The sequence below is a fragment of the Eubalaena glacialis genome, chromosome 4 (assembly GCF_028564815.1).
Source record: "Eubalaena glacialis isolate mEubGla1 chromosome 4, mEubGla1.1.hap2.+ XY, whole genome shotgun sequence".
Lineage (NCBI taxonomy): Eukaryota > Metazoa > Chordata > Mammalia > Artiodactyla > Balaenidae > Eubalaena > Eubalaena glacialis.
In genome coordinates this window covers 64,051,538-64,079,159 of record NC_083719.1, presented here as the reverse complement: position 1 = coordinate 64,079,159, position 27,622 = coordinate 64,051,538, and the positions used below count along the sequence as shown (strand labels likewise).

Sequence of the window (27,622 nt, the reverse complement as noted above, 5' to 3'; positions counted from 1 at the left end):
GGGGGCGGGACGAGGGCGGGGTCGCGCCTGCACAAATAGGACTGAGGGGGCGGGGTGGCCAAAATTTCGCGCCAAGCTGGCGGGTAATCCCCGTGTCAGTGTGACGTGCTAGCTCGGAAGTGTTTTCTGCAGCTATCATGGTTCGTCCGCTAAACTGCATCGTCGCTGTGTCCCAGAACATGGGCATCGGCAAGAACGGGGACCTGCCCTGGCCCCCGCTCAGGTACCTGCTGGGCCGGGGGTGGGTCGAGTGTGTTGGATCGGAGCTTAATCGGGGCACCTGGGCCGGGCCGGGTCGACGCTGCGAGAAGAAGGGGTCGGACTCGTGACCTGAGTTGGCGGGAGGTAGGCTTAGACTTCCTTCCGCGTCAGGAGCCTGGCGGCTAGTTACTGATTTCCGTCCCGCTCCAGCTGCCCCGCTAGGCCTTTTTCCCCCCGCGTTCTACCCCAGAGCAAAGTCCCAGTCCTGGAGGTCCCCCCAGGGCACCGTTTGTCGGGTGCGTTAGAGCTGAAGCCCACGGGATCACATTCTGAGTAACTATGTGTTTCTCTAACTTGTAGGAATGAATACAGGTATTTCCAAAGAATGACCACAACCTCTTCAGTAGAAGGTAATGTGGGATTTTTAAGTGATTCAAATTTACGAAGGGTCTTGCCTAAGAAAGCTTACCAGTGCAAATTTCACTTAAATTAAAAGTTTTTCATGTTAGTCTGGGACCTTTTGTCCTAACATAAATGTGTATGCAGTTCCCAAGATTCATTAAACATTTTTTTTTTTTAATTTCTTTGAAATTTTATGTGGGTGCGCGTACAACTCAGGTATTGGGCAAAATTGGAAGCTAGGTAGAGGCTTCTGTGGAGGTTAGTGCTGGCAAAGGAGACCAGAACAGGCCTTTGAAATAGCTGCTGGAAGAGATGATAGTGCCTGAATGGCAATGGAGAGGACAAAAGTCCAAAAAGCGGTTACAAGATACTCAAGTTGGAGATTAGAAAGTTAAACGTGATGCAGGAAGGCATCAAGGATGAACTCTCAGATTTTCAGTTTGAGAGTCTGGGTGACATGGAGAATAAAGGAGTGGGGAATAGCGTGCAGCTGTAATGATGATGATTTTAAAGTGCTTGTAGGATATCCGGGACAATTTCAGGCACGGGGAACTAGGTGAATTGAGCCACTGGAGAGAAGAGGATAACCAAGGATAAGAATGTGGGCATGAGGGAGAAAAAACCTAAGAGTCATGTGTGTTTATTCATTAGAGGAGGAATAGCAGAGTAAACAGGGAAACAGTAAATCAGAAGGGAGCAGATGCAGCATAACTATAACAGGACAGATAAAAGGTAATTCAATTTGGCCCTTGAGTCAAAAGTGGAGACATGATGGCAAAAGCTTGAAGCTAAAAAATTGACATGAACCACTCTCAAGAATCCTAAGTATGGCCTGCTAATAGGAAGAGCATCCCATGCCTGACCTGTTTGCTGGTTTTCAGTAAATATAGTATTACTTGGATGAACGAATGAAAGGGTACCAAGGATGTCTTGGCTTTTTTTTTTTTTTTTTTAAACGTCTCCCTATGTCCTTCACTCATCATCTCTACCTTAGTTGTTAGGTCAGGTCTGTGCCATTTTCCTCATCAGAATTCCTCACCTATTAACTCCATTATCTTTAATATTTGATATCTCCTTATTGAACACGTAAAGCTCTGTCTTTGAAAATATAGTGCATATTGTATAAGGGTACTCTGAATTATAGGGGGTTTTTTGTTTGTTTATTCTTGGAGGAAAAAAATTTTTTCCAACATTTGGAGGTAATATTTGGTAAGAGTAGTGAAGCAAAATCTGAAAAATGCTTAGTCTTACGACTTGCAGTTGTAAATTTAGTGTTTTTGTTTAAATAAAATCAAACTAATGATGATTCTTTAAGAAAACAGATACAGGGACTTCCCTGGTGGCACAGTGGTTAAGAATCCGCCTGCCAATGCAGGGGACACGGGTTCGATCCCTGGTCCGGGAAGATCCCACATGCCACGGAGCAACTAAGCCCGTGCGCCACAACTACTGAGCCTGCGCTCTAGAGCCTGTGAGCCACAACTACTGAATCCCGCAAGCCACAACTACTGAAGCCCGTGCGCCTGGAGCCCGTGCTCCACAACAAGAGAAACCACCGCAATGAGAAGCCGGCGCACTGCAACGAAGAGTAGCCCCCACTCACCGCAACTAGAGAAAGCCCATGCACAGCAACGAATACCCAATGCAGCCAAAAATAAATAAATTAATTAATTAAAAAAAAATAAAGTAATAAAACAAAACTACATTAAAAAAAAAGAAAACATACATGCACTCCTTTTGATAGTCTATCAGAACATATCAAGAATCATAGAAATGAGTATGTTCCTTTGATCCAGATACCTGACTCCCAAGGGTTTTTTTCTCCTAAGTAATTAAACAAAAATGGAAGCTTTACATGTGTAAAGTTTTTATAGAAGCATTATACTTGAAATAGATGCACAGAGGCACAATTGATAATGTTTTAAGCTAATTGCATGGAATATTAAGCAACTATCTTTAAAAAAATTGACTTAAATCTATAAAGTATGCAAATATGAATAATACTGTTACATCAGTTATTACAGTACATATTAGATGCTGAGTATTGTTGTAAGTCTTCAATCACCACAACAACTCTACAAGTAGGAACTCTCGTTATCTCCGTTTTATAGATAAGGAAAATAAGGCACAGGAGATAAACATGACTCGCCTAGTAGATGACAGAATACATTCAATTTGAGCGCTTCAACCCAGAATTTTTGCTCTTAACTACTATAGTATACATGACTACAGTTGATGAAAACTATATATTGGTTATAAGTTGGCTAAAGCCAAAGGAAATAACAGTTACTAGACTTAGATAATGGATGACAAACAGTAAATTTTGATAAAGCTGTTTTAAATTTTAATTTTTTAAAGCAGATCCACTAGGTGTCCCTATGACAATCATACCTATGCATATAGGTATGAATATATAAAAATATATATGTATACTCCCAAAATATATTTATCTTTTCCATGTGATTTTACAGGTAAACAGAATTTGGTGATTATGGGTAGGAAAACCTGGTTCTCCATTCCAGAGAAGAATCGACCTTTAAAGGACAGAATTAATATAGTTCTCAGTAGAGAACTCAAGTAAGTACTATACCATAAATTCACCACAAGAAAATCATGTTCCGTTTCTTATGGTAGAGGTCAGTATAGGACAAAATAAAATAGTATGAATGTAACCATGGATGAAGCTACTTAATATCATAAAGGTGATTACAGAAAATAAGCAGTTATTTATGCCACATGACAGTAACTTATTCTGTTACTCAAGTGACTGATTTCATCACCTTGACAAGTTACATTAAATCTAACTATGGTAATAGATTTGCAAGTTTCCTTGAACCATTATTCAGTAGACTTAAATATCAGTTATATAATATAATTTAATAAACTTTTCTAGTTTCACATAAAATTAAAATACTATATTATGGAACTTGCCAAAGTTAAGTGGTTATCCCCTCTCTGTACCTATCACTAAATGCAATAAGATGTAAATTTTAGGATGGGCTAAAAACTGGTCATAATCTTGTGCCCTGTTATTTCTAGTTTACCACAGCAGCCAAATAATATTTTGTGCTTGTGTTCTTTACCCAGCATCTGAAGATTAAAATTTTCAAAGTTTTGAAATGGAAGCATTTCCTAGGAATTCTATGGAGTGTCTGTAGTTGGCCTGGGGGAGGAATTTTTCTGTTTACCAATTTAACATTAGGTAACATAGTTCTGGATGTCTGGAAATGCCCCGGGGACTTGGCAGGGTGAGGAGGGGGAAGCAGTTTAGGTAAAAGCATTAAGACTCTTCATCAAGTCAACTCCAGTGCTTTTACCTTCACCAAGGCTTCCATGGCATTTACTCTACATGTGATGCATACTGATTGCTATTTTGTTTCTTTTTATTGTTTACATTGGTCCCAGCCCACTGAAATAACTTCTGGAACCCCAAGGGGTTTTGCAGGAGTTTTCTGGGGGGGAGAGGGGAACCTGAATTATACCATAAGGGAAAGTTTGGGACTGGCATGGTAATTATTCTGTCTTAAACTAACAATATAATCACACAAAAAATGCAGCATCCTAGGGCAGTGCTTGCTTAATAACAGTGGTCATAATATTCCTTTCCCATGTGTATTATTAGGGTTCACCCAGAGCAGCAGAACCAGTAGAAGATAGATAGATAAAAGAATTTTATTGCAAGGAATTCCACAATTGTGGGGCTGGGTAGGCAAGTCCAAATATCTGAGGGCAGGCCATCAGGAAGGGCAGTCAGGAACTCTGCAGAAGGGGCTGAAGCTGCTGCCCGCTGGTGAAATTTCTTCTTCAAGGAAGCCTCAGATCTGTTCTTAAGGCCTTTCAACCCCTTGAATTAGGTCCACCCAGATTAAAGTCATTTAACTATCAACTTTAATCACATCTGCAAAATACCTTCACAGCAACACCTAGATGAGTGTCTAAATAACTGAGTACTATAGCCTAGCCAAGTGAACACATGAAGACCATCCAACCACGGAAGGGAAAACACTACACAGCTATAGCCTAAGGGGACTCAGGCTTATATAGATTTTCTCCTAAATCCCTCCTAGAATGGTATAGTTTAAAAACCTGGAAGAAAGTATACCAGAATATTACACTGATTGCCTTTGGGTGATGGGGAATATGTTGATGTGCATCTTGCCATCTGCCCCGATCTTCATGCTGTTCTCTTTCTCCTGGTTGCTAGGATATTCTGATTATATCTTTACTTCATAGAATCCAAATTCACAGACCGTATTGCCATTCCCAGAGACTCTTTAATAACATATTCTTGAATACTACTCAAGTTTATTTATGGCCAGCTTGAGCTAAAACAAACATAAAGAAATCTCAGTGGGGGAGATGTTCAGTTGGGCCAGCATATCTCCTCAAATGATGAGTCTAATTTCTTCCTTATGACCCCCCTGTGATATATGTAATTGGATTCGGTTGTTTCTTATGTATTTATATGTAACATTTGTTGGTGCATTTCACTTTTTTTTTAAGGCAGAGAGAAAATTTAAAATCTTTATCACCAAGCACACCAAGGAAATAGGGATTCCAGTTAGAGAAAAAATTTAGAGTTATTTTTTGTCCTTCCTTCTGCTTCCCTACTTGCTGGTCAGTTCCACACATATCCTGAGCACCTGCTATGTGCCAGGCACTGCTAGGTCCTAAATAAAAGGGGGGAGATTTACACATGTAAATCTCTTGCTCATGCAAGCTTTCAGAGATATTCAATTTTTCACCACCACCCCACAATGTAAAAAGAAACTGAATCCTCAAAGTAATCCAAAAATTTGCTGCCAGATACTAGTCATTTTGCATAACTGTTTCCTTAATAAGGTATAGGAAAAATGCCTTTCCAAAGCTTTCTAGACAATCAAGTTGTGGCTTTAAAAGAAATATTATGCAGCCACGTTTGGAAAACAGGCATTTTCTCAAAATGTTAAACATAGAATCATCATATGACCCAGCAATTCCACTCTTTGGTATACAACCAAGAGAAATGAAAACATGATTACATAAAAACTTGTACACAAATGTTCATAGCAGCATCATTCATAGTAGCCAAAAAGTGGTAACATCCCAAATGTCCATCAGCTGATAAATGGATAAACAAAATGTGCTATATCCATGCAATGCAATATTACTCCACAATAAAAGGAATGAAGTACTGATACATGCTACAACATGAATAAGCTTTGAAAACAGTATACTGAGTAAAAATTTTAAAAGCCACACACTGAAAGCCATTTGATTCCATTTATATGAAATGAAATGTCCGGGATAGGCAAATCTGTAGAGACAGAAAGTAGATTATTGGTTGCCTGGGAGTGGGGAATGACTGGTAATAGGTACAGGGTTTCTTTTGGGGGTGATGGAAATGTTCTAAAAGTAGATAATGATGACGACTGTACTCCATGAACATAATAAAAAATCACTGAACTGTAAACATTAAAAGGGTGAATTGTGTGGTATGTGATTTATATCAAAATAAAGAGGTTTTTTAAAGTCTTTGGAACCAAAAATCAAATAAAGAAGTTTTACTGCAATGCTGCAGCTTTGGCAGCATCTTTAGAAAATCCAAAATTGCCTGCATGATATAAGATGTTGTAAACTGTCTTTAGTCCATGAAGTTGTCGAACATTTCATGGCAGAATAATTTTTTACGGTCCTGCTATCATATTCTCCACAGTGATTAAAACTTTCTTCTCTTCATAAAGCTTCAGTTCTCTCCCCACCACTCACATATTTGGTGTAGCAAAGACTTACCAACCTGGCTTCTAATACCTGTTCTGACACCTATTAACTTTGCGGCTTTAGGCTTTTTTAACTTTGAGCCTTGCTGAACCTCAACTGTCTTATCTACTGAATGGGATTAATAATGACAACTTCTTAGGGTGATTTTGAGGGTTAATTAATATTTTATATGTTAAATTTCTGGCACACAGAAGGTACCCTACAGATATCAGGTCCTACTCCCGCAGTCCTTGCTATTTTAGCAAAATTACATGATTTTGTAGCTTATTGAAAATATTAATATTAATGAGATCACAATGGACAGGCTCATGATCTTATTTTCACCTTAATGTATCACTTTCTTCTTCCTTCCCTCAATCTTGAGACAGAAAAATCCCCTGCTTTTAAAATCAATTCCTTCCCCCGCCTCCACTGTTTTATTCTAGACTCCATTTTTTTCCTGTCCTCAGGACCTTGCTCTATTATACTGCCCTTTAGTATTTTAAACCTCACCACAGATTACTTTTCTTCTCCTCTCAATTTTCCTGGAGCTTTCTTGTGTTAAATAACCTTAATGTAAGCCTCAATAATACTTATAGTGGCCTGTCACTTCTGTGTTTTGCTCATGCTTTTACCTCCTTCAAGACTCAGCTAAGGGATCAGACTCCAAAGAGAATTCTTCCTGTCACCCCAACCAGATGATGCACAACTTCTGTGCCCATCTAGCATCCTCCGTACATCCCCATTGCATGTCCTTTTCACTTTTATGGCCACTGCTGAGCTATTTCTTTGCCTGCTGTCACAATCTTTTTGGTACAGGAAGTGCATTTTTTTTTAAATCTCTATTTCCAGCACCTAGCATATCTCCTAGCAAAGTAGGGGTTCCAGAATTTTCATGGAATAAATGGTCTGTAGTCAGTTTATAAAAATAGAATCATCCCACATAACAACACTTTGTAACCTGCCTTTTCCCCACTCAATATATTAAAAGATTAATTTCTATAAATATTTTTAGTGGCCGCATAGTATTCAATTATGAGGATGAAGTATATTTGAATCAATTTTTAATAGTTAGAAATCACATTTTTAAAGACTGAGTATTAAAGGTCTTAAAGTGAACATATTTCTGAATTCTGGTTAAGATGTGATTCTAGCCTAGGGTTTTTGTTTATAACTGTTTTCCCAACAGTCCTCAGGGAAATAGGGGCAGAATTCTATCTGCCATGCTCTTTATATCAGGCACAATGGAAAGGATAATGTTTATATAATACCCCAGGGTAATCAAATGAGACAGCTCAAGGCCAGAAAACACTGGTCTGAGGGCTCTGCCTAAACTAGGCCACACCATCTGAGGCCTGAGGGAACCAGAATCTAACACCTTTGTAGCCCATGGCCACCAGTTGAAAGCCTATTGTCTGAATAAGAAGTGCAGCTCAGGCTCCAAAGTCAGGCTGCTGGAATTCAAATCCTAGGTCCACCATTTCCTAGCTGTGTGACTATTGGCAACCTAATCCCTCAACCTCAATATCCTCATATGTAAAAAGGGAAAATAGTACCTACATAGGACTGCTGGCAACATTAAATGGTATGATGAGTATAAAGCACTGCCTGACCCTACTACTTGTCAGAGCAAGTATGCACTCAATAAATGTTAGATATTTTCTTTGTAATACACCTATCCATCAGGTAAAAAGCAGCCTTCCTTGCACAGGGCTTTTAAGGAAAGGGATGGAAGTATCTCTGGAGTGCCTACTATGTGCATTATCTCTTTTAATCTTCATGCCAACCCTCTGAGGGAATTCAAGATTCTGGGTAACAAGCAAAATATCAAGCATGGCCACACACTTCTTGATGTAGAATATGTGTGCTATCACATACCAACTGTCCTTTGTGAGGGAATCCAATCTGGATCGGATTGAGATAATTATAGAAAGAAAATTTAGCAATGAAATAAGTAACAATATTGAGTGCTTGCCATATGGTATTTATTGTGTTAGTTTCTAGGATTTGTGCTGTGAAGAGGCTGATGAACTCAACCATTGGCTCACTTTTTTTGCTAATTTTCTGCCCATCTAGGGTCAAGTGTTTCTTGTGAAACATTTCTATACCACTAAGTAGCAATACTGTGCTGAAGCATTTCCTCCATGTCTTTGTTATAATTAAAATCTGAAACAAATTCTTAATCTGTTCTTTGTTTTCTTTTTTAGGCTCACTGCAAAAGGGCAAAGAAGTAGTCTTTACCTTAATCCCTTGAATCATTCTCAAGCCATTGTTCCACAGTCTTCATAAAAAGACTGTCCCCTTTCTTTGAAGTCCACACCAACCATGTATACCACCTTCTAAATCATTTTGCTGTAATCCATCTACTTCTAGAATACCTCTTCCAGTTTTCCTTGTATGTCAGTTCCTAAATCACCGATTTACATCCTACCTTAACTCCTGTAAGCAGTCCTGACTTAAACATCCTCAGTTACTAAAACCATCTTGACTCTTTCAAAGTCATTGTAAACTTTGTTTATTAACTAGACTGTCTTCTCCCCCAATTCCAAATCTGTTTTTTCTAAATTCAGTTCTCCCCTCGAATGGCCTGGTCCATCCTAGTCACTGCAACTGCCCTGATACCTTTGGGGATCCCTTGGCTCCTTTAGCTTCACCCTAGTCTCCGTGTCTTTTTCCAGCTTTGAATCAAAATACATTCTTTGTGCTATCTTAACTCCTTGAGAGATGACAAAGAGCCAAGTAAGTCAAATAGATATCAAGAAGGTGAGAAAGGAGGCAGCAAAGAGAATGAATAGTCCCCATTAGCTCTTAACTAATCATTGTTAGAACTACTAGTTCAAAGGCAATTATATTATTTTTTAAAAGCATCAGCCTAAGAACTTGACATTGAATTGTAATTTCTGTTGTGTCTAATTACTCTGAAAGCCAATTCTGCATGTTTCTTCATTTATAAAGGGAATTGCAAACTCTCACCAAAATAACAGTTTTGGAGGTTGGGAGAGACTGAGCTAGTCAATGTAAACAATAAATTAATTGACTTTTCCCCTTTGGGATTTTTAATTACAGAAGTAATAACATGCTCATTTTTTGATAATTCATTTATTTTTATATTGTTTGAAACATGAGAATCCTTTCCCCACACCCCAAAGGTAACCACATATTAACAGTTTGAATATCATTCCAAACTACAGTCACTCAAACATATCACTCTTTTTCCAACATTTTATCATGAAGACTTTCAAGCCTATAGAAAGAATTTTACAGTAAACACCTGTATACCCACAACATAGATTCTACCACATAGATTATTTTATACTATGCTTGTTTTATCATCCATCCAACCATCCATCAGTCTTGTTATTTTTATGCTTTTCCAAGTAAACTGCAGAGATTATTTTCCCCTAAATAATTCATTATATATCCCATTAACTAGAGTTTAATATTACTTTACTGTTTTTTTCTTTTGAAATAAATATTATGTACAATGGAATGTACAAGTCTTACATGTACAGTTGCTATATTTTAACAAATATATGCACCTATGTAACCCCATATCAAAGATATAGGACATTACTGTCACTCCCAGAAAGCTGCCTCAGGCCCCTTCCCAGTGAATCTTTACCCCATCCCTCCGGAAACAACTACTGTTGTGATTTTTTTTCCACCACAAATATCATGCAATATCACAAGTGGTTCTGTTTTTGATTCATTGTAGACCATACATACACAAATGTGGGTTGAATTATTGGCCATGGGCCATACTGATGTTAAATGCTTTTTATTGAAAGGTTTCATATTTATGATGATTTTAATTTTATAATTACTGCCTCCTAGTCAGATTATTTGACTAGTATGAATGGGGTTTATAGAAATTATGTGTAATTCTTTCTTGTAATCTCAGGGAACCTCCACAGGGAGCTCATTTTCTTGCCAAAAGTCTGGATGGTGCCTTAAAACTTATTGAGCAACCAGAATTAACAAATACAGTGGACATGGTCTGGATAGTGGGAGGCAGTTCTGTTTATAAGGTAAGTAACGTTATCTGTGACTATAAGGAAATAGTCTACCCTCTTTCTTTCAGCTTCCCTGCCATCTCAACTTTAAAAAATTAAGCCATGAGCAAAGGAAGCACATTATTTCTCCTGGAAGTTAGACATAATGCCAATTTGCACTGTTCATTTTTTGATACTATCATACAAACTAAATGAAAATTTTAAAGTAAGTTTTTAGGTCTGTACCAGTCTATTTTCAATTCAAAATAGTTGATGTTTCCAATTTTAAAAACATTCTAAATCCTTCCTGAGAATTGTACTTGCACTGCATTGTCTTCTCCTCCCTGGATGTGCCTAGATACACTAAGCTATCATCTTTTCCTCAAGGATAAATATTATGTCCCTTACTGAGAAAAGGCTGTGGCTCTCCGTTGAGATACACTGACTAGATGTGTGTGAACTTGTTCAAAGCACAAGACTTTCCCTCAACAATTTTCATATAAAGTGAGGGTAGGGGGAAAGTGTTACATGATTTCATATCATAAGGGAAGACACTGTGTTAAATAGAAAATATTCCTTTTTCTTGATACCAGATGACTTCCAGCATTAAAAATTTTTGAGGATAATAAATAGAATTTTATAACACTGAGGAAAGATTACATTTATAGAGAGGAAAAATCAGCCCCTACCCTTTGTGGCTTGTCGTAATATATGAACACTGAAATTATTTTAGAAAGAAGTATACCAGGATCCTAGGTGGCATTATAAAAACTCTGTTTCTTGGGTTCCTGTTTCTACAATCTTTAACGTTCTCCATTTGTAATATGGGGAAAATGGACATTTTCCTTTGATCTTTTCAGCCAAGAATGAATTTCTAAGAAAATAAGTTGTTTATTTTGCTGAGTGCCGATCACATTTTGAATGATTCAATACCATAGTCATTTGAAAATGTATTCTTTAAACAATATAAGTACTTAAATACATTTATATAATTTAATATATCTGTACTTATATAAATAATAAAGAAGTAGAATCTGTAGGTTTTTGCGTTATCTGCCTCACATCACATTGACTTACAGAACATTCAGGACTACCAGGCTGTTTTTGTAAATAAGGTTTCAATGGAACACAACCATGCCCATTAGTTTAGTGTTGTTTATGGCTGCTTTTGCCTACAAAGGTAAGAAACCATATGGCCCACAAAGCCTAAAATGTTTACCATCTGACCCTGTACAGAAAAGCTGGGCCAGGATTATTTGGCCTGAGGCAACCCAGCACTGGAGCCTACAGGCCCTTTGGTGGGGCTAATGGCGGACTCTGGGAGGGCTCACACCAAGGAGTACTTCCCAGAACTTCTGCTGCCAGTGTCCTTGTCCCCGCGGTGAGCCCCAGCCACCCTCCGCCTCTGCAGGAGCACTCCAACACTAGTAGCCGTGTGGCTGACAGGGTCTTCGTGCTCCGGCCAGGAGTCAGGCCTGAGCCTCTGAGGTGGGAGAGCCGAGATCGACATTGGTCTACCAGAGACCTCCCGGCCCCAGGTAATATCAAATGGCGATAGCTCTCCCAGAGATCTCCATCTCAACACTAAGACTCAGCTCCATTCAACGACAAACAAGCTACACTGCAGGACACCCTATGCCAAACAACTAGCAAGACAGGAACACAACGCCACCCATTAGCAGAGAGGCTGCCTAAAATCATAATAAGTTCACGGACACCACAAAACACACCACTGGACGTGGTCCTGCCCACTAGAAAGACAAGATCCAGCCTCATCCACCAGAACACAGGCACCAGTCCCCTCCACCAGGAAGCCTACACAACCCACTGAACCAGCCTTACCCACTGGGGGCAGACACCAAAAACAATGGGAACTATAAGCCTGCAGCCTGCAAAAAGGAGACCCCAAACACAGTAAGTTAAGCAAAATGAGAAGACAGAGAAACACACAGCAGATGAAGGAGCAAGGTAACAACCCACCAGACCGAACAAATGAAGAGGAAATAGGTAGTCTACCTGAAAAAGAATTCAGAGTAATGACAATAAAGATGATCCAAAATCTTGGAAACAGAATGGAAAAAATACAAGAAACGTTTAACAAGGACCTAGAAGAACTATAGAGCAAACAAATAATGATGAACAACACAATAATTGAAATTAAAAATTCTCTAGAAGGAATCAATAGCAGAATAACTGAGGCAGAAGAACAGATAAGTGACCTGGAAGATAAAATAGTGGAAATAACTACTGCAGAGCAGAATAAAGAAAAAAGAATGAAAAGAACGGACAGTCTCACAGACCTCTGGGACAACATTAAATGCACCAACATTCAAATTATAGGGGTCCCAGAAGAAGAAGAGAAAAAGAAAGTGTCTGAGAAAATATCTGAAGAGATGATAGCTGAAAACTTCCCTAACATGGGAAAGGAAATAGTCAATCAAGTCCAGGAAGTGCAGAGAGTCCCATACAAGATAAATCCAAGGAGAAACATGCCAAGACACATATTAATCAAACTATCAGAAATTAAATACAAAGAAAAAATATTAAAAGCAGCAAGGGAAAAGCAACAAATAACATACAAGGGAATCCCCATAAGGTCAACAGCTGATTTTTCAGCAGAAACTGCAAGCCAGAAGGGAGTGACAGGACATATTTAAAGTGATGAAAGGGAAAAACCTACAACCAAGATTACTCTACCCAGCAAGGATCTCATTCAGATTAAAAACCTTTCAAAAAGGAGAAATTAAAACCTTTACAGACAAGCAAAAGTTAAGAGAATTCAGCACCACCAAACCAGCTTTACAACAAATGCTAAAGCAACTTCTCTAGGCAGGAAACACAAGAGAAAGCAAAGACCTACAATAACAAACCCAAAACAGTTAAGTAAATGGTAATAGGAACATACATATCAACAACTACCTTAAATGTAAATGGATTAAATGCTCCAACCAAAAGACAGACTGGCTGAATAGAAACAAAAACAAGACCTGTATATATGCTGTCTACAAGAGACCCACTTCAGACCTAGGGACACATACAGAATGATAGCGAGGGGATGGAAAAAGATATTCCATGCAAATGGAAATCAAAAGAAAGCTGGAGTAGCAATTCTCATATCAGATAAAATGGACTTTAAAATAAAGACTATTAAAGAGACAAAGAAGGACACTACATAATGATCAAGGGATCAATCAATGAAGAAGTTATAACAATTGTAAATATTTATGCACCCAACATAGGAGCACCTCAATACATAAGGCAAGGCAAATACTAACAGCCATAAAAGGGGAAATCGACAGTAACACAGTAACAGTAGGGGACTTTAACACCCCACTTTCACCAATGGACAGATCATCCAAAATGAAAATAAATAAGGAAACACAAGCTTTAAGTGATACATTAAACAAGATGGACTTAATTGATATTTATAGGACATTCCATGCAAAAACAACAGAATACACTTTCTTCTCAAGTACTCATGGAACATTCTCCAGATAAGATCATATCTTGGGTCACAAATCGAGCCTTGGTAAACTTAAGAAAATTGCAATTGTATCAGGTATCTTTTCTGATGACAATGCTATGAGACTAGATATCAATTACAGGAAAAAAATGTGTAAAAAATACAAATACTTGGAGGCTAAACAATACACTACTAAATAACCAAGAGATCACTGAAGAAATCAAAGAGGAAATCAAAAAATACCTAAAAACAAATGACAATGAAAACACGATGACCCAAAACCTATGGGATGCAGCAAAAGCAGTTCTAAGAGGGAAGTTTACTGCAATATATTTCTACCTCAAGAAACAAGAAACATCTCAAATAAACAACCTAACCTTACACATAAAGCAATTAGAGAAAGAAAAACAAAAAAAAAACCCAAAAGTTAGCAGAAGGAAAGAAATCATAAAGAGCAGATCAGAAATGAATGAAAAAGAAATGAAGGAAACGATAGCAAATATCAATAAAACTAAAAGCTGGTTCTTTGAGAAGATAAACAAAATTGATAAACCATTAGCCAGACTCATCAAGAAAAAAAGGGAGAAGACTCAAATCAACAGAATTAGAAATGAAAAAGGAGAAGTAACAACTGACACTGCAGAGATACAAAGGATCGTGAGAGATTACTACAAGCAACTATATGGCAATAAAATGGCCAACCTGGAAGAAATGGACAAATTCTTAGAAAAGCACAACCTTCCAAGACTGAACCAGGAAGAAATAGAAAATATAAACACACCAATCACAAGCACTGAAATTGAGACTGTGTTTAAAAATCTTCCAACAAACAAAAGCCCAGGACCAGATGGCTTCACAGGTGAATTCTATCAAACATTTAGAGAACAGCTAACATCTATCCTTCTCAAACTCTTCCAAAATATAGCAGAGGGAGGAACACTCCCAAACTCATTCTATGAGGCCACCATCACTCTGATACCAAAACCAGACAAAGATGTCACAAAAAAAGAAAACTACAGGCTGATATCACTGATGAACATAGATGCAAAAATCCTCAACAAGTACTAGCAAACAGAATCCAACAGCACATTAAAAGGATCATACACCATGGTTAAGTGGGGTTTATCCAAGGAATGCAAGGATTCCTCAATATACACAAATCAATCAATGTGATAAACCATATTAACAAACTGAAGGAGAAAAACCATATGATCATCTCAACAGATGCAGAAAAAGCTTTTGACAAAATTCAACACCCATTTATGATAAAATATCCCTCCAGAAAATAGGCATCGAGGGAACTTACCCCAACATAATAAAGGCCATATATGACAAACCCGCAGCCAACATCGTTCTCAATGGTGAAAAACTGAAACCATTTCCTCTAAGACCAGGAACAAGACAAGGTTGTCCACTCTCACCACTATTATTCAACATAGTTTTGGAATTTTTAGCCACAGCAATCAGAGAAGAAAAAGAAATGAAAGGAATCCAAATCGGAAGAGAAATAAAACTGTCACTGTTTGCAGATGATATGATACTATACATAGAGAATCCTAAAGATGCTACCAGAAAACTACTAGAGCTAATCACTGAACCTGGTAAAGTAGCAGGATACAAAATTAATGCACAGAAATGTCTTGCATTCCTATACACCAGTGATGAAAAATCTGAAGGAAAAATTAAGGAAACACTCCCATTTACCATTGCAACAAAAAGAATAAAATACCTAGGAATAAACCCACCTAAGGAGACAAAAAACCTGTATGCAGAAAACTATAAGATGTTGATGAAAGAAATTAAAGATGATACCAACAGATGGAGAGATATACCATGTTCTTGGATTGGAAGAATCAACACTGTGAAAATGACTGTACTACACAAAGCAATCTACAGATTCAGTGCAATCCCTATCAAACTACCAATGGCATTTTTCACAGAACTAGAACAAAAAATTTCACAATTTTATGGAAACACAAAAGACCCCGAATAACCAAAGCAATCTTGAGAAAGAAAAACAGAGCTGGAGGAATCAGGCTCCCTGACTTCAGACTATACTACAAAGCTACAGTAATCAAGACAGTATGGTACTGGCACAAAAACAGAAATATAGATCAATGGAACAGGATAGAAAGCCCAGCGATAAACCCACGCACATATGGTCACCTATCTTTGATAAAGGAGGCAAGAATATACAATGGAGAAAAGACAGTCTCTTCAATAAGTGGTGCTGGGAAAACTGGACAGCTACATGTAAAAGAATGAAATTAGAGCACTCCCTAACACCTTACACAAAAATAAACTCAAACTGGATTAAAGACCTAAATGTAAGGCCAGACAGTATAAAATTCTTAGAGGAAAACATAGGCAGAACACTCTATGACATATATCACAGCAAGACCCTTTTTGACCCACCTCCTAGAGAAATGGAAATAAAAACACAAATAAACAAATGGGACCTAATGAAACTTAAAAGCTTTGCACAGCAAAGGAAACCATAAACAAGACGAAAAGACAACCCCCAGAATGGGAGAAAATATTTGCAAATGAAACAACTGACAAAAGGATTAATCTCCAAAATATACAAGCAGCCCATGCAGCTCAATATCTAAAAAACAAACAACCCAGTCCAAAAATGGGCAGAAGACCTAAATAGACATTTCTCCAAAGAAGATATACAGATTGCCAACAAACACATGAAAGGATGCTCAACATCACTAATCATTAGAGAAATGCAAATCAAAACTATAATGAGGTATCACCTCACACCAGTCAGAATGGCCATCATCAAAAAATCTACAAACAATAAATGCTAGAGAAGGTATGGCGAAAATGGAACCCTCTTGCACTATTGGTGGGAATGTAAATTGATACAGCCACTATGGAGAACAGTATGGAGGTTCCTTAAAAAAACTAAAAATAGAACTACGATATGACCCAGCAATCCCACTACTGGGCATAGACCCTGAGAAAACCATAATTCAAAAGGAGTCATGTACCACAATGTTCATTGCAGCTCTATTTACAATAGCCAGGACATGGAAGCAACCTAGGTGTCCATCGACAGATGAATGGATAAAGAAGATGTGGCACATGTATACAATGTAATATTACTCAGCCATAAAAAGAAACGAAATTGAGTTATTTGTAGTGAGGTGGATGGACCCAGTGACTGTCATACAGAGTGACGTAAGTCAGAGAAAAACAAATACCATATGCTAACACATATATATGGAATCTAAAAAAAAAACAAACAAAAAACGGTTCTTAAGAACCATGGGGCAGGACAGGAATAAAGACGCAGATGTAGAGAATGGACTTGATATGGGTAGGGGGAAGGGTAAGCTGGGACGAAGTGAGAGAGTGGCATGGACGTATATACACTACCAAATGTAAAATAGATAGCTAGTGGGAAGCAGCCGCATAGCACAGGGAGATCAGCTCGGTGCTTTTTGTCCACCTAGAGCGGTGGGATAGGGAGGGTGAGAGGAAGATGCAAGAGGGAGGAGCTATGGGGGTATATATATATGTATAGCTGATTCACTTTGTTATACAGCAGAAACTAACACACCATTGTAAAGCAATTATACTCCAATAAAGATGTTAAAAAAAGAAAAAGAAAGAAAAGTTGGGCCATATATCATTAACTTTGATACAGATCTTCAAATGCTGCTGTGATTAGTCCCTTCAATTTTTCTAATTTTTGGTACAGTAAGAATTGGTAGAATACTGATTTGATTGGGGCAAGAGAATAAATGATTTAATGTAAGCCATAGTATTGAAAATAAAAAGTAAAATTTGTTCTATGCCCTTTGTATGGAATTTTAAGGATTACACACAGTTGAATTTATATGTATATGTGTTTTTGTTTTGTTTCAAAAGCTATTTCAAAATCAAGAGTTATTGCTTTCTTAGAGTTGCAGTTGGGACTCCTGACTTTGTATTAGAATTTTAAGATATTTGTTCCAGGGCAGTTTTTTTTTCTGTATAAACTATCAATAGTACTATAGGCAGTAATAGAAAAGTCATTAACAATATAATGCCAAATGCAATCATTAGCAACAAGAGACAGAATAAATTACCTACTAGCATTGTAACTATCTGCTGAGAAATTGAGGCATTAAATTTTATGTATATGTACTAAGTATGCCCTTGGGATTTTCATTAGTCAAGGTCTCATGAAATTACTATCCTATCCATATATACATATGTAAATTTTTTCTATGGAGGGTAACTAGATAATTTGGGGTTTTTAATTCTTAAACAACAACCAAAGATAAAAGACAAAATTGAAGGCTTAAAATGAAAAAAAGAGTTCATGTAAGCAAACTAGAGCCCAGAGTATGTTTGAACTCACCCTTGTAATTACTGGTAAATGATTAGGGCCATTCCCAACTAAGTCATACTTTGCAGGGTCCCAAACTAAAGAATAGGATAATTAAATAGCATGCTTTGGAGGTAACAAGATATGTAGCATGTCTCTAATATCTAGTACAAACTTCAGTATGTAATTAAAGCAAAAATATTAGAGTTTCTATAACTTTTGACACAGATAAATAAGGAAATTGATGCCTTTTGTTTTATTTCAAAGGAAGCCATGAACAAGCCGGGCCATCTTAGACTATTTGTGACAAGGATCATGCAGGAATTTGAAAGTGACACATTTTTTCCAGAAATTGATTTGGAAAAATATAAACTTATCCCAGAGTAAGTAAAATGTTATTAATTAGTCTGAAGCACCTTTGGCTTTCCTGCTTAAGAATTATAGAAAAGAGAATGTCTCTTCAGATTGAATTCGAAGTAGCAGTGTGTTTTATAGACAAAAACTATAGGAATTTTTGGATATCTGCTTTAACAGACTTGGGAATGTTCAGGTTTTAATGACTTCACTGAAATCTAGAGAATAGGCATTAGTTCATTCTGTAAGATCAGTGCTTATTTAGCATCAGACTTTGTCTTAGGCATTGGGGATACAGTGTTTACCAAGACAGATGATGTCACTATTCTCCAGGAGATCACATCGTTTATAGTAGAGGAGGAGGGTGGCAAATAATAGATAAACATCCAAAGAGTTGCTGTGTGGTAAATTGAAATACTGTGATGTGGTAGATACTGTGTAGTCTGAGAAGTCCTCTCTGAAGAGTGATGTCTACACCAGATCTAAATGGCAAGAAGCCAGCCACACAAAAGGCTGAGGAGAGCATTCCGGAAACCAGAAGTAGCTAGCGCAGAGACCTGAGGGCAGAAAGAAGCCTGGTGTGTTCCCTGAACCTGAAAGCCATGGTGGGCATTGTGAGCGAGGGGGAGACCAAGACGGATCAGACCCAGGACAGGTTTAGAGGGTTCTGAATAGAGAGTGATACTCTTCTGTTTATGGGCAATGGGCTGGAGGGGACAAGAGTGAAGCAGGGAGACCAGTTACAGTAGTTCAGGTGAAAGATGAAGGAACTAACTTAGTGGTGGAGGTGGAAGAAGATGTTACACTTGATTTACTCTGTAGTTTACTTTGATTTTAGCATAAAACTGTCTGCTTTTGAAAACATTTTAGTTTAAAAGTGCTTTTCAGCTGTTGGCTGTGCAGAGTAGAAGATTAATTATATCAACACTTTTAGACTAGCTCTTAACACATTCTTTCAAACACTCTCAGTTGAAAACAGTCATTCCTTGAGTGCAAGTTTGATTTTGGAAATACCTCATAAAAGCAGCATTCAGAGCCAAGTCTGAATAAATGGATGGCCAAGCTTTAGAATGAAGTATATTACTTTACAGAGTAATATAGGTAATGGTCTCAAATCAAATGAAGTTTGTGACTGATTTTCTTGGGCTCTTAACTAGGTCTAAAGAAAACTGGAAATTCTAAGAACTCTAAAAAGTTTCTAAACAGCTAAAGTACAGGCTTTTGCTTATAGTCTCCAAAGGTGACTACTTAGAAAAATCACATTGATTTCATATATATATATATATATATTTTTTTTTTTTAATCAGCTGTGTTTCTTTGTCCCACCTTATTTTCTCTTGTACTGCTTAGATTGCTGATTCTCACATTATGTGGATATTGATCTCTGCTATCCCTCATTTCTTACCTTTCTTTTCGCTACTAACAAAAAGAATAGATTACTGTGTGAATCAGCTTCATATTAAATACCTTTGTAAACCCTGTCACTCTCGATTAGACCTCTTTCCAAAGTTATGACCCTTCAAGATCCTTGATAACTTAAAACAAATACAATTCTGGCTCTTTGAATCTTAGAAAAGAAAATATTAACATCTCCTGAGAAATGATTCACACATCTCAACATTCACCCATTCGAAGTATATAATTCAATGGTTTTAGTACATTCAGAGTTGTGCAGCCATCACCACAATCTTAAGTTCAGAACATTTTCACCATCCAAAAAGAACCCCTGTACACATTAGCAGTTGCTCTCCATTCCCTTCCCCTGCTGGCTCTAGGAACCACTAAATCTATTTTCTATCTCTATAGATACGCCTATTCTGGATATTTCATGTTAACAGAATCATATAATATGAAGTCCTTCTTGGAATTGGCTTCTTTCATGGAATTGGCTTCTTTCACTTAGCATCTGTTTTCAAGGTCATCCATGTTGTGATATGTATCAGTATTTCATTTCAAAAAGAATTCCATTGTATAGATTTACTACATTTTATTTATCCATTCACCAATTAGTAGACATTTGATTTATTTCCACTTTTTGGTTAATGTAATGCTGTTTTGAACATTCATGTACAAGTTTTTGTGGGGATGTATATTTTCATTCCTCTTGGGTATAATCTGGGAGAAGAATCACTGGGTCATATAGTTTAACATTTTGAGGAACTGCTGAACTTTTGATAATGTGACTGTACCATTTTACAGTCCCACCAGCAACATACGAAGGTTCCAGTTTCTCTATATCCTTGCCAACACTTGTTATTGTCTGCCTTTTTGGTTATAGCTATCCTAGTAGGGATGAGGTGGTATCTCATTGTGGTTTTGATTTGCATTTCCCTAATGACTAATGATGTTGAACATCTTTTCAGGTGCTTATTGGAGATTTATATACTGTATCTTCTTTGGAAAAATATCAATTCACATCCTTTGCCCATTTTTAAAATTTGGTTATTTATCTTTCTATTACTGAGTTTTAAGAGTTCTTTGAATATTCTGGATACAAGTCCTTTATCAGATATATGAGTTGAAAATATTTTCTCCTATTATCTGAATTGTCTTTTCACTTTCCTAATTGACTTTCACTTTTCCTAATCATTTGCCGCACAAAGGTTTTTAATTTTTATGTAGTCCAATTTTTCTATTTTTTTCTTTTGTCGATTGTCCTTTTGGTTTCATACCTAAGAAACCATTACCTAATCCAAGCTCACAGAGATTTTTTCCTGTGTTTTCTTCTAAGAGTTTTAGAGTTTTAACTCTTAATTTAAGTCTATGATCTGTTTGAGTTAATTTATATATGCTATAAGGAAGAGGTCCAAGTTCATTCTTTGGTAAGCAGCACACCAGTTGTCCTAGCACTATTTGTTGAAAAGACTATTCTTTTCCCCAACTGAATTGTCTTAGCACCTCTGTGGAAAATCTGTTGACTATAAATGTGAGGGTTTATTTCTGGACACTCGGTTCTATTCCACTGATCTACATGTGTATCTTTATGCCAGAACCACACTGTCTTGATTACTGCAGCCGTGTAATAACTTTTGCGATCAGGAAGTACTAGTCTTCCAACTTTGTTGTTCTTTGTTGTTTTGACTACTCTATGTTCCTTGCATTTCCACATGAATTTTATGATCAGCTTGTCAATTTCTGCCAAAAAGCAAGCTAGGATTTTGATAGAGATTGCACTGTATCTGTAGATTACTTTGGAGAGTATTGCCATCACATCAGTATTAACTGCCAAATCATGAACATTTGATGTCTTTTCAACTTATTTAGATCTTCCTTAATTTCTTTAGCAATGTTTTGTAGCTTTCAGTGTACAAACCTTGCACTTCATTGTTAAATTTATTCTTAAATATTTTGTTCTTTTTGATACTATTGTAAATCAAATTGTTTCTTAATTTTATTTTCAAATTGTTCATTGCTAATATATAGAAATACAATTGATTTTTGTTTATTGAGCTTGTATCCTGCAACCTCACTGAACTCATTTATTCTGATTGTAAATGGATTCCTTCAGATTTTCTAGATACCGAATATATCATTTGCAAATAGAGATAGTTTTACTTCTTCCTTTCTAATCTGGATGTTTTTTATTTCTTTTTCTTGCCTAATTGTCCTGGCTAGAACCTCCAGTATGATGTTCAATAGAAATGGCAAGAGCAGACATCCTTGTCTTGTTCCTGATCTTAGAGAGAAAGCATCCATTAAATACGATGTTAGCTGTGGGTCTTTCATACATGCCCTTTATCACACTGAGGAAGATCTCTTCTATTTCTAATTCATTGAGTGTTTTTATCATGAAGGGGTATTGGGTTTTGTCAAATAATTTTTTTTGAGTCTCTTGAGATAATCATGTGGTTTTTGTCGTTAATAAGACAAAATATATAATAAATACTTAATACACTATCAATATGGTATATTACATCAGTTGATTTTTCTGTTAAACCTATCTGGCATTTTTGAGATAAATCCCACTTGGTAGTAATGTATAATCCTTTTTATATGTTGCTGAATTCCATTTGCTAATATTTTGTTGAGGATTTTTACATTTATATTCATAAGGATATTGGTATATTGGTCCGTAGGTTTTTTTTGGTAACGTCTTCATCTAGTTTTGCTATCAGGATAGTGCTAGCCTCACAGAATGAGTTGGGAAGTGTTCTCTCCTCTTCTACATTTTAGAAGAGTTTGTGAAGGACTGGTATTAATTCTTCTTTAAATGTCTGAGAAATTTTTAATGGTGAATAGACTGAGATAGGAAATTGCTATCCAAAGCCAAAATTCAAAGAAATTGCTCCAAAATGGACATTCTAAACAAGGCTATGGAAGAAAACAAAAAGTCCTTTCTTCCACTGCAGTACATCATGGTCATCTGTACTTTCAAGCCTGTAGCAACTGAACAGCCTCTTTAACATGGGATGGAGGGAATCCCCTAAGGGATAAGGGAGATATGAAGTAGTATAAATCTTTCATGAAATAGAGAAAAAGGAAACCTCTGAAGCAAAGAGAATACACTTTGTCCCTGGACATCTGTAACATTGCTCAATTCTGGAGCTTTCTTTCCAAATCTCTCTACATTGGGCAACTTAGAATTGCTCCCTACTGTCCAGAAATGAGTTCTGATCATTCTTTACTCCCCTTCATTCTTTCCCCACAGCTACCCACTTTGTTTAGACTTCCATTATCCCTATCCTAGGCCTCTTGTGGTTACATAGGTTTCAGTTCAAACACAGTATCTTTTATTAACACCAAGCTTCCTGGTAATAAAAGCACCAGTATAATGAAATAAAAATGAAAGAGGACTACTGTGAAGCAAGAAGAGAATAAATTAAAATGTAGATGAAGCCACAAGTGGTAGAAGTCTAAAAGCAGAATATTAACGAAGTAAGATGGTTTTACTTTGTGTCTCCCTTTTTTCCCAGTGGGTCATTGTCAATGCAATCATTTTTTTTGACAGCACCATGCCAGCCTGTCCATTAAGGCTCTGCCCTTATTCATCTTGCCTGGAAGAAGTCTTTCTATCTCAGACTATTTCACACTAGGCTCCAACCAAACCATCAGAGCAAAATATTTTGTAGCAGCAGTTTTCCCACTTAATGAGCCCCAAACAGACTTCTCCTTCTAGTTAACAACCTTTCATGTGACCATGTAGTCAAATAGGATTAAAGACCAGAAGAGGCCTTTGAGGCAGTAATTGGCTCCAGAGCTGGGACAGATGCCCCTCACCAGTAGACACTTGAAGTAGGATTTAGATGGGCTGACGTTTCCTCTTCCGTTCCCATTATTTCTTGACTGTCCAACAGGATCCTGGCATATTTGTCCATATTATTTGTGGATCCCTCTCCTCCTGAGCCTGTGCTTCCTATAGAGTCATCATTTTTAGTTAAAATTTGGTTCTTATAGATACCTGTTCCAGGAACTCTGTTTACCTCTATTTTAGACCTTCCATCAGATCATCTCTGCATTATTCTCATGATCCTTTGTCAGTTCAGATCTTATGATATTTGTATTCATTTGCTTCTTTAATGCTTGAAGATTCTAGAAAAGACCATCTATCTGGGTGGTTCATAATAAATAGGTGGTATTTCCAAATCCTGTTAGACTTAAACTTGGAGTTCAAAGGTTGCTCTTAGACAGTTTGTTCTTCAGAAAAGTTTGCAATTATGATTATGAGGTAGTTATCATTATTAAAACAGACTGAATATGTGAATATTGTGGAAAGTAAAATTAATCTTAAGCAGAATTAAATTTTCGTTTCACAGAGAAAATAAACATTATTACCATGACTAGTGACCATATCTAGCCCATAGCATAGTTATTTCTAAATCATTATTATTCATGGTTTTAGAAATAGCTTTGATTTGATACTTTGCTTTTATCTTGTTAACTGACAATCTTGATACTCTTGAGAATTTTACACACACACACAAATGTAAATGTTGCTTTTGGTGACTCATCTAAGAAAGTAAAATTGTGGTTTAAAGTTGGCCTAGTAAAATCATTTCTTAAAACAAAGAAAAAACTATATTGCTACTAAAACAGTAGAACAGAAACAGCTTAGGAAATGGTTAATAAATAGAAACATACCTTCTTCCTCTGAAATATATTCTCCTTTTTTTGTCTTACATGTTATTATGCTATTGTTATTTCATGTTTCTAATTATATTTTTTTTCAAAATGGCATAATCTCTAATTGGTCAACAAAAGGTTAATTCCTATTATTACTCAGCATTCTGTTGGGTATCATAAGAGATTAAAATTTGTTTTCTATGTTATGTCTGCCTACAATGAGGTTAGAAAATAGTTAGGGGGACAAAACAAACTAATATCATTAATGGGTAACATTTGTAGAGCACTTAATATATCAGGCACAGTGCTAAATTCTCTATAAGGATGAAGACTTTTTATTGATAGCTAAGTGTCACACAGCAGAACCAGATTCAAACACAAGCCTGACTAAAGCAAGCCTTCCTGACCCCTCACCTCGAGCACAGTGGATACAGCCAGCACAAACCTATGGAAGCGCACCAAGATTAGGGTTGTGGACAAGAGTGGTCAGAACAGCCTTCAGTGGAAGACCCGGGTTTGGGGGTTTTTTTGTGGGGGGGGCGGTGGTGTTCAGTGAAAAATAATTTTTTTGTTGTCATAAAAACACAGCATGAGATCTACTCTCAACAAATGCTTAAGTGTACAATACACTATTGTAAACTATAGTCGCAGTGTTACACAGAAGATCTCCAGAACTTGCTCATCTTGCTGAAACTTTATATACCCTTTGAACAGCTACTCCCTGTTTCCTCCTTCCCTCACCCCCTGTGAACTACCCTTCTACTCTGTTTCTATGAATTTGACCATTGTAGATTTCTCATATAAGTAGAATCGTGCAGTATTTGTCCTTCTGTGACTGACTTATTCCACTTAGCATAATGTCCTCCAAGTTCATCCATGTTGCTGCATATGGCAGGACTTCCTTGTTTTTTGAAGGCTGAATAATATTCCATTGTATGTATACATATTTTCTTTATATATTCATCTGTCACTGTAGTTTCCATATCTTGGCTATTGTGGATAACGCTGCAGTAAACATGGAAGTGCAAATATCCCTACAAGAGATAAGTGTTGGCGAGGATGTGGAGAAATTGGCACTCTTATACATTGTTGGTAGGAATGTAAAATGATGCAGCCACTATGAAAAACAGTATGATGTTTCCTCAAAATACTAACAATAGAACTACCATATGATCCAGCAATCCCACTTCTAAGTATATACCCAAAGGAGGGCCTGGGTTTTGACTTAGAAGCAGAAGGAAACACACCACCTAAGTGAGTGTTAGGGAGTAGAAAAGATCAGATAAACAGTGATTCTAGTAAAGTATATGAAATAAGCCACACAGTGGGGAATTAGAGCAGTGTGGTGTCCACTGATTAAACAGAAATCAAGAATCCCCATGCACCACACACAACTTCAGTTCCACTCTAACAGCTAAAGGTTGTGTTTTATTTTTTCTTTGCTCACACAAGAGATTTGATACCAAATGTAAGACTTGCAAAAAGTTCTTAAGAAATTTCATATTAGCTGGGTGACAGAGTGGGAACATAAAAGAGAAACTGCTAATGGTGGTTAGTTTGGGGGAGAAAAATTAGGAGTTAGAAGGAAAGGAAGAAGAATTATACTTTTTATTTTCTAACTTTCTGTAGTTTGAAATGTTTCTTACTATTTGCATGTGTAGTGTATTTGCATAATATTTAATTATACATCTTTTTCTTTTACAGATATCCAGGTGTTCCTTCTGATGTCCAGGAGGAGAAAGGCATTAAGTACAAATTTGAAGTATATGAAAAGAACAATTAATGTGAAAGTGTTTTCTATTTCAAGCCTCCTCCTCCCCCCCCAAAATTATGTATTTTTTTGTTGTAGAGACTTTTGTTGACTTTAGATCTATGGATAATTATTTCTAAGCAAAGTACTTTTATTCCCCATTAATCTTAACTAGACTGTATCAGATACCATTTGTGAAACACTTCTTGCTGTAACTTCCTGAATGCCCATCAAGAGTCAAGAATAGGTGACCAGCACCTGCCTAGGGTAGAATATCTACCAAGACAGCCCAAAGTGGGAGAGTGCCCTGGTAGCATGAGTTGAAACCAGAGCCTATAGAGCTAGGAGCTAGGCAGATGGGTCCAAAGGTCAGAAATGGATTATAAACAGAAGAGCTAGCATTCAGTTATTTAAATTAGATCAAAAGAGGGACTGTGAATTACTTTATATCACACTTCTGAAAAAAATTCTCTTCACTCAGACCAGGAGTCAATAAGTTGAAAAATCCAGGATATTCCACAGGGATAGTAAAGAGGCAGGTACGACACTACCTTTTCGGTGGTTAAAGGAGAAGGTTTGAGACCTTAAAAAACTTTGTTTCTGATCTTCAGTGAGATTGCATGGGATGTTACAACGATACAACAAGAACTGGCTGCTCTTTACAAAAAAGAATAATATCAAACATAATGGCTAAAATTAAAAATTCAAAGAGGTAATAAATTGAGAATGAATATTGCTAGAAACCAAAATTAGTAAGTTAGAAACTAAACTTCACAGAATTAAAAAATGAAAATTAAAACATGTTTTACCCATCACATTAGCAAAGATTTAGATTAAGTATCCAAAAAATATTAGCATTTTCTGCCTTATAAATTGGTACAACCTTTTTAGAGTGTAAGTTAGCAATATCAATTAAAATTCAAAATATTCTGGGTTTGGACCCAGAACTTCCACTTCTAGAAATTAATCCTGAACAAAGAAATGGACCCAAGAGTATTTGTTGCAACTTTTTTTTTCAAACTTAGAAACAGCCCAAATGTTGATTAATAAGAAATAACTAACCAATCTGTCTATAAAATGTAACATCTGCAGCAGTTAAAAGGAATGAAGTACTGACAGGAAAATGCCAAAAATTGCTAAATAAAAGAAGCAAATTGTGTATAATACTCAAAATGTTTAATAAATGTTCATGTGTGGGAAAAAGCATGCTGCAAACTGTTGACAGTATCAAAGTTGGGAGTGTTATTTTCTGCATTAGGTAGGTCTGTTGTGATTAGATTTTTTGTAGCATTATGTACTTATTTTCATGAAAAATTACTTAAAATGATAAATTGAGC

At 36.8% G+C, this 27,622-nt stretch overlaps 2 protein-coding genes across 3 annotated transcripts in view; one reads left to right on the top strand and one right to left on the bottom strand.

Annotated features, from left to right (window-relative positions):
* The window catches only part of MSH3 (mutS homolog 3), a 262,769-nt gene that overhangs the window by 187,069 nt on the left and 48,078 nt on the right, over positions 1–27,622 (bottom strand). The window lies entirely within an intron of this gene.
* DHFR (dihydrofolate reductase) lies at positions 64–27,485 on the top strand. 2 transcript variants are annotated; one of them, XM_061187953.1, is made up of 6 exons: positions 64–223; positions 562–611; positions 3,075–3,180; positions 10,244–10,370; positions 18,389–18,504; positions 26,240–27,485. In XM_061187953.1, exons 1-6 carry the CDS (start codon positions 138–140, stop codon positions 26,316–26,318), a joined length of 564 nt encoding a protein of 187 aa, XP_061043936.1. In that variant the 5' UTR covers positions 64–137; the 3' UTR covers positions 26,319–27,485. The 2 variants fall into 2 exon arrangements, with proteins under 2 accessions (XP_061043936.1, XP_061043937.1); XM_061187954.1 differs by lacking the exon at positions 562–611 and having other exon boundaries at positions 181–223.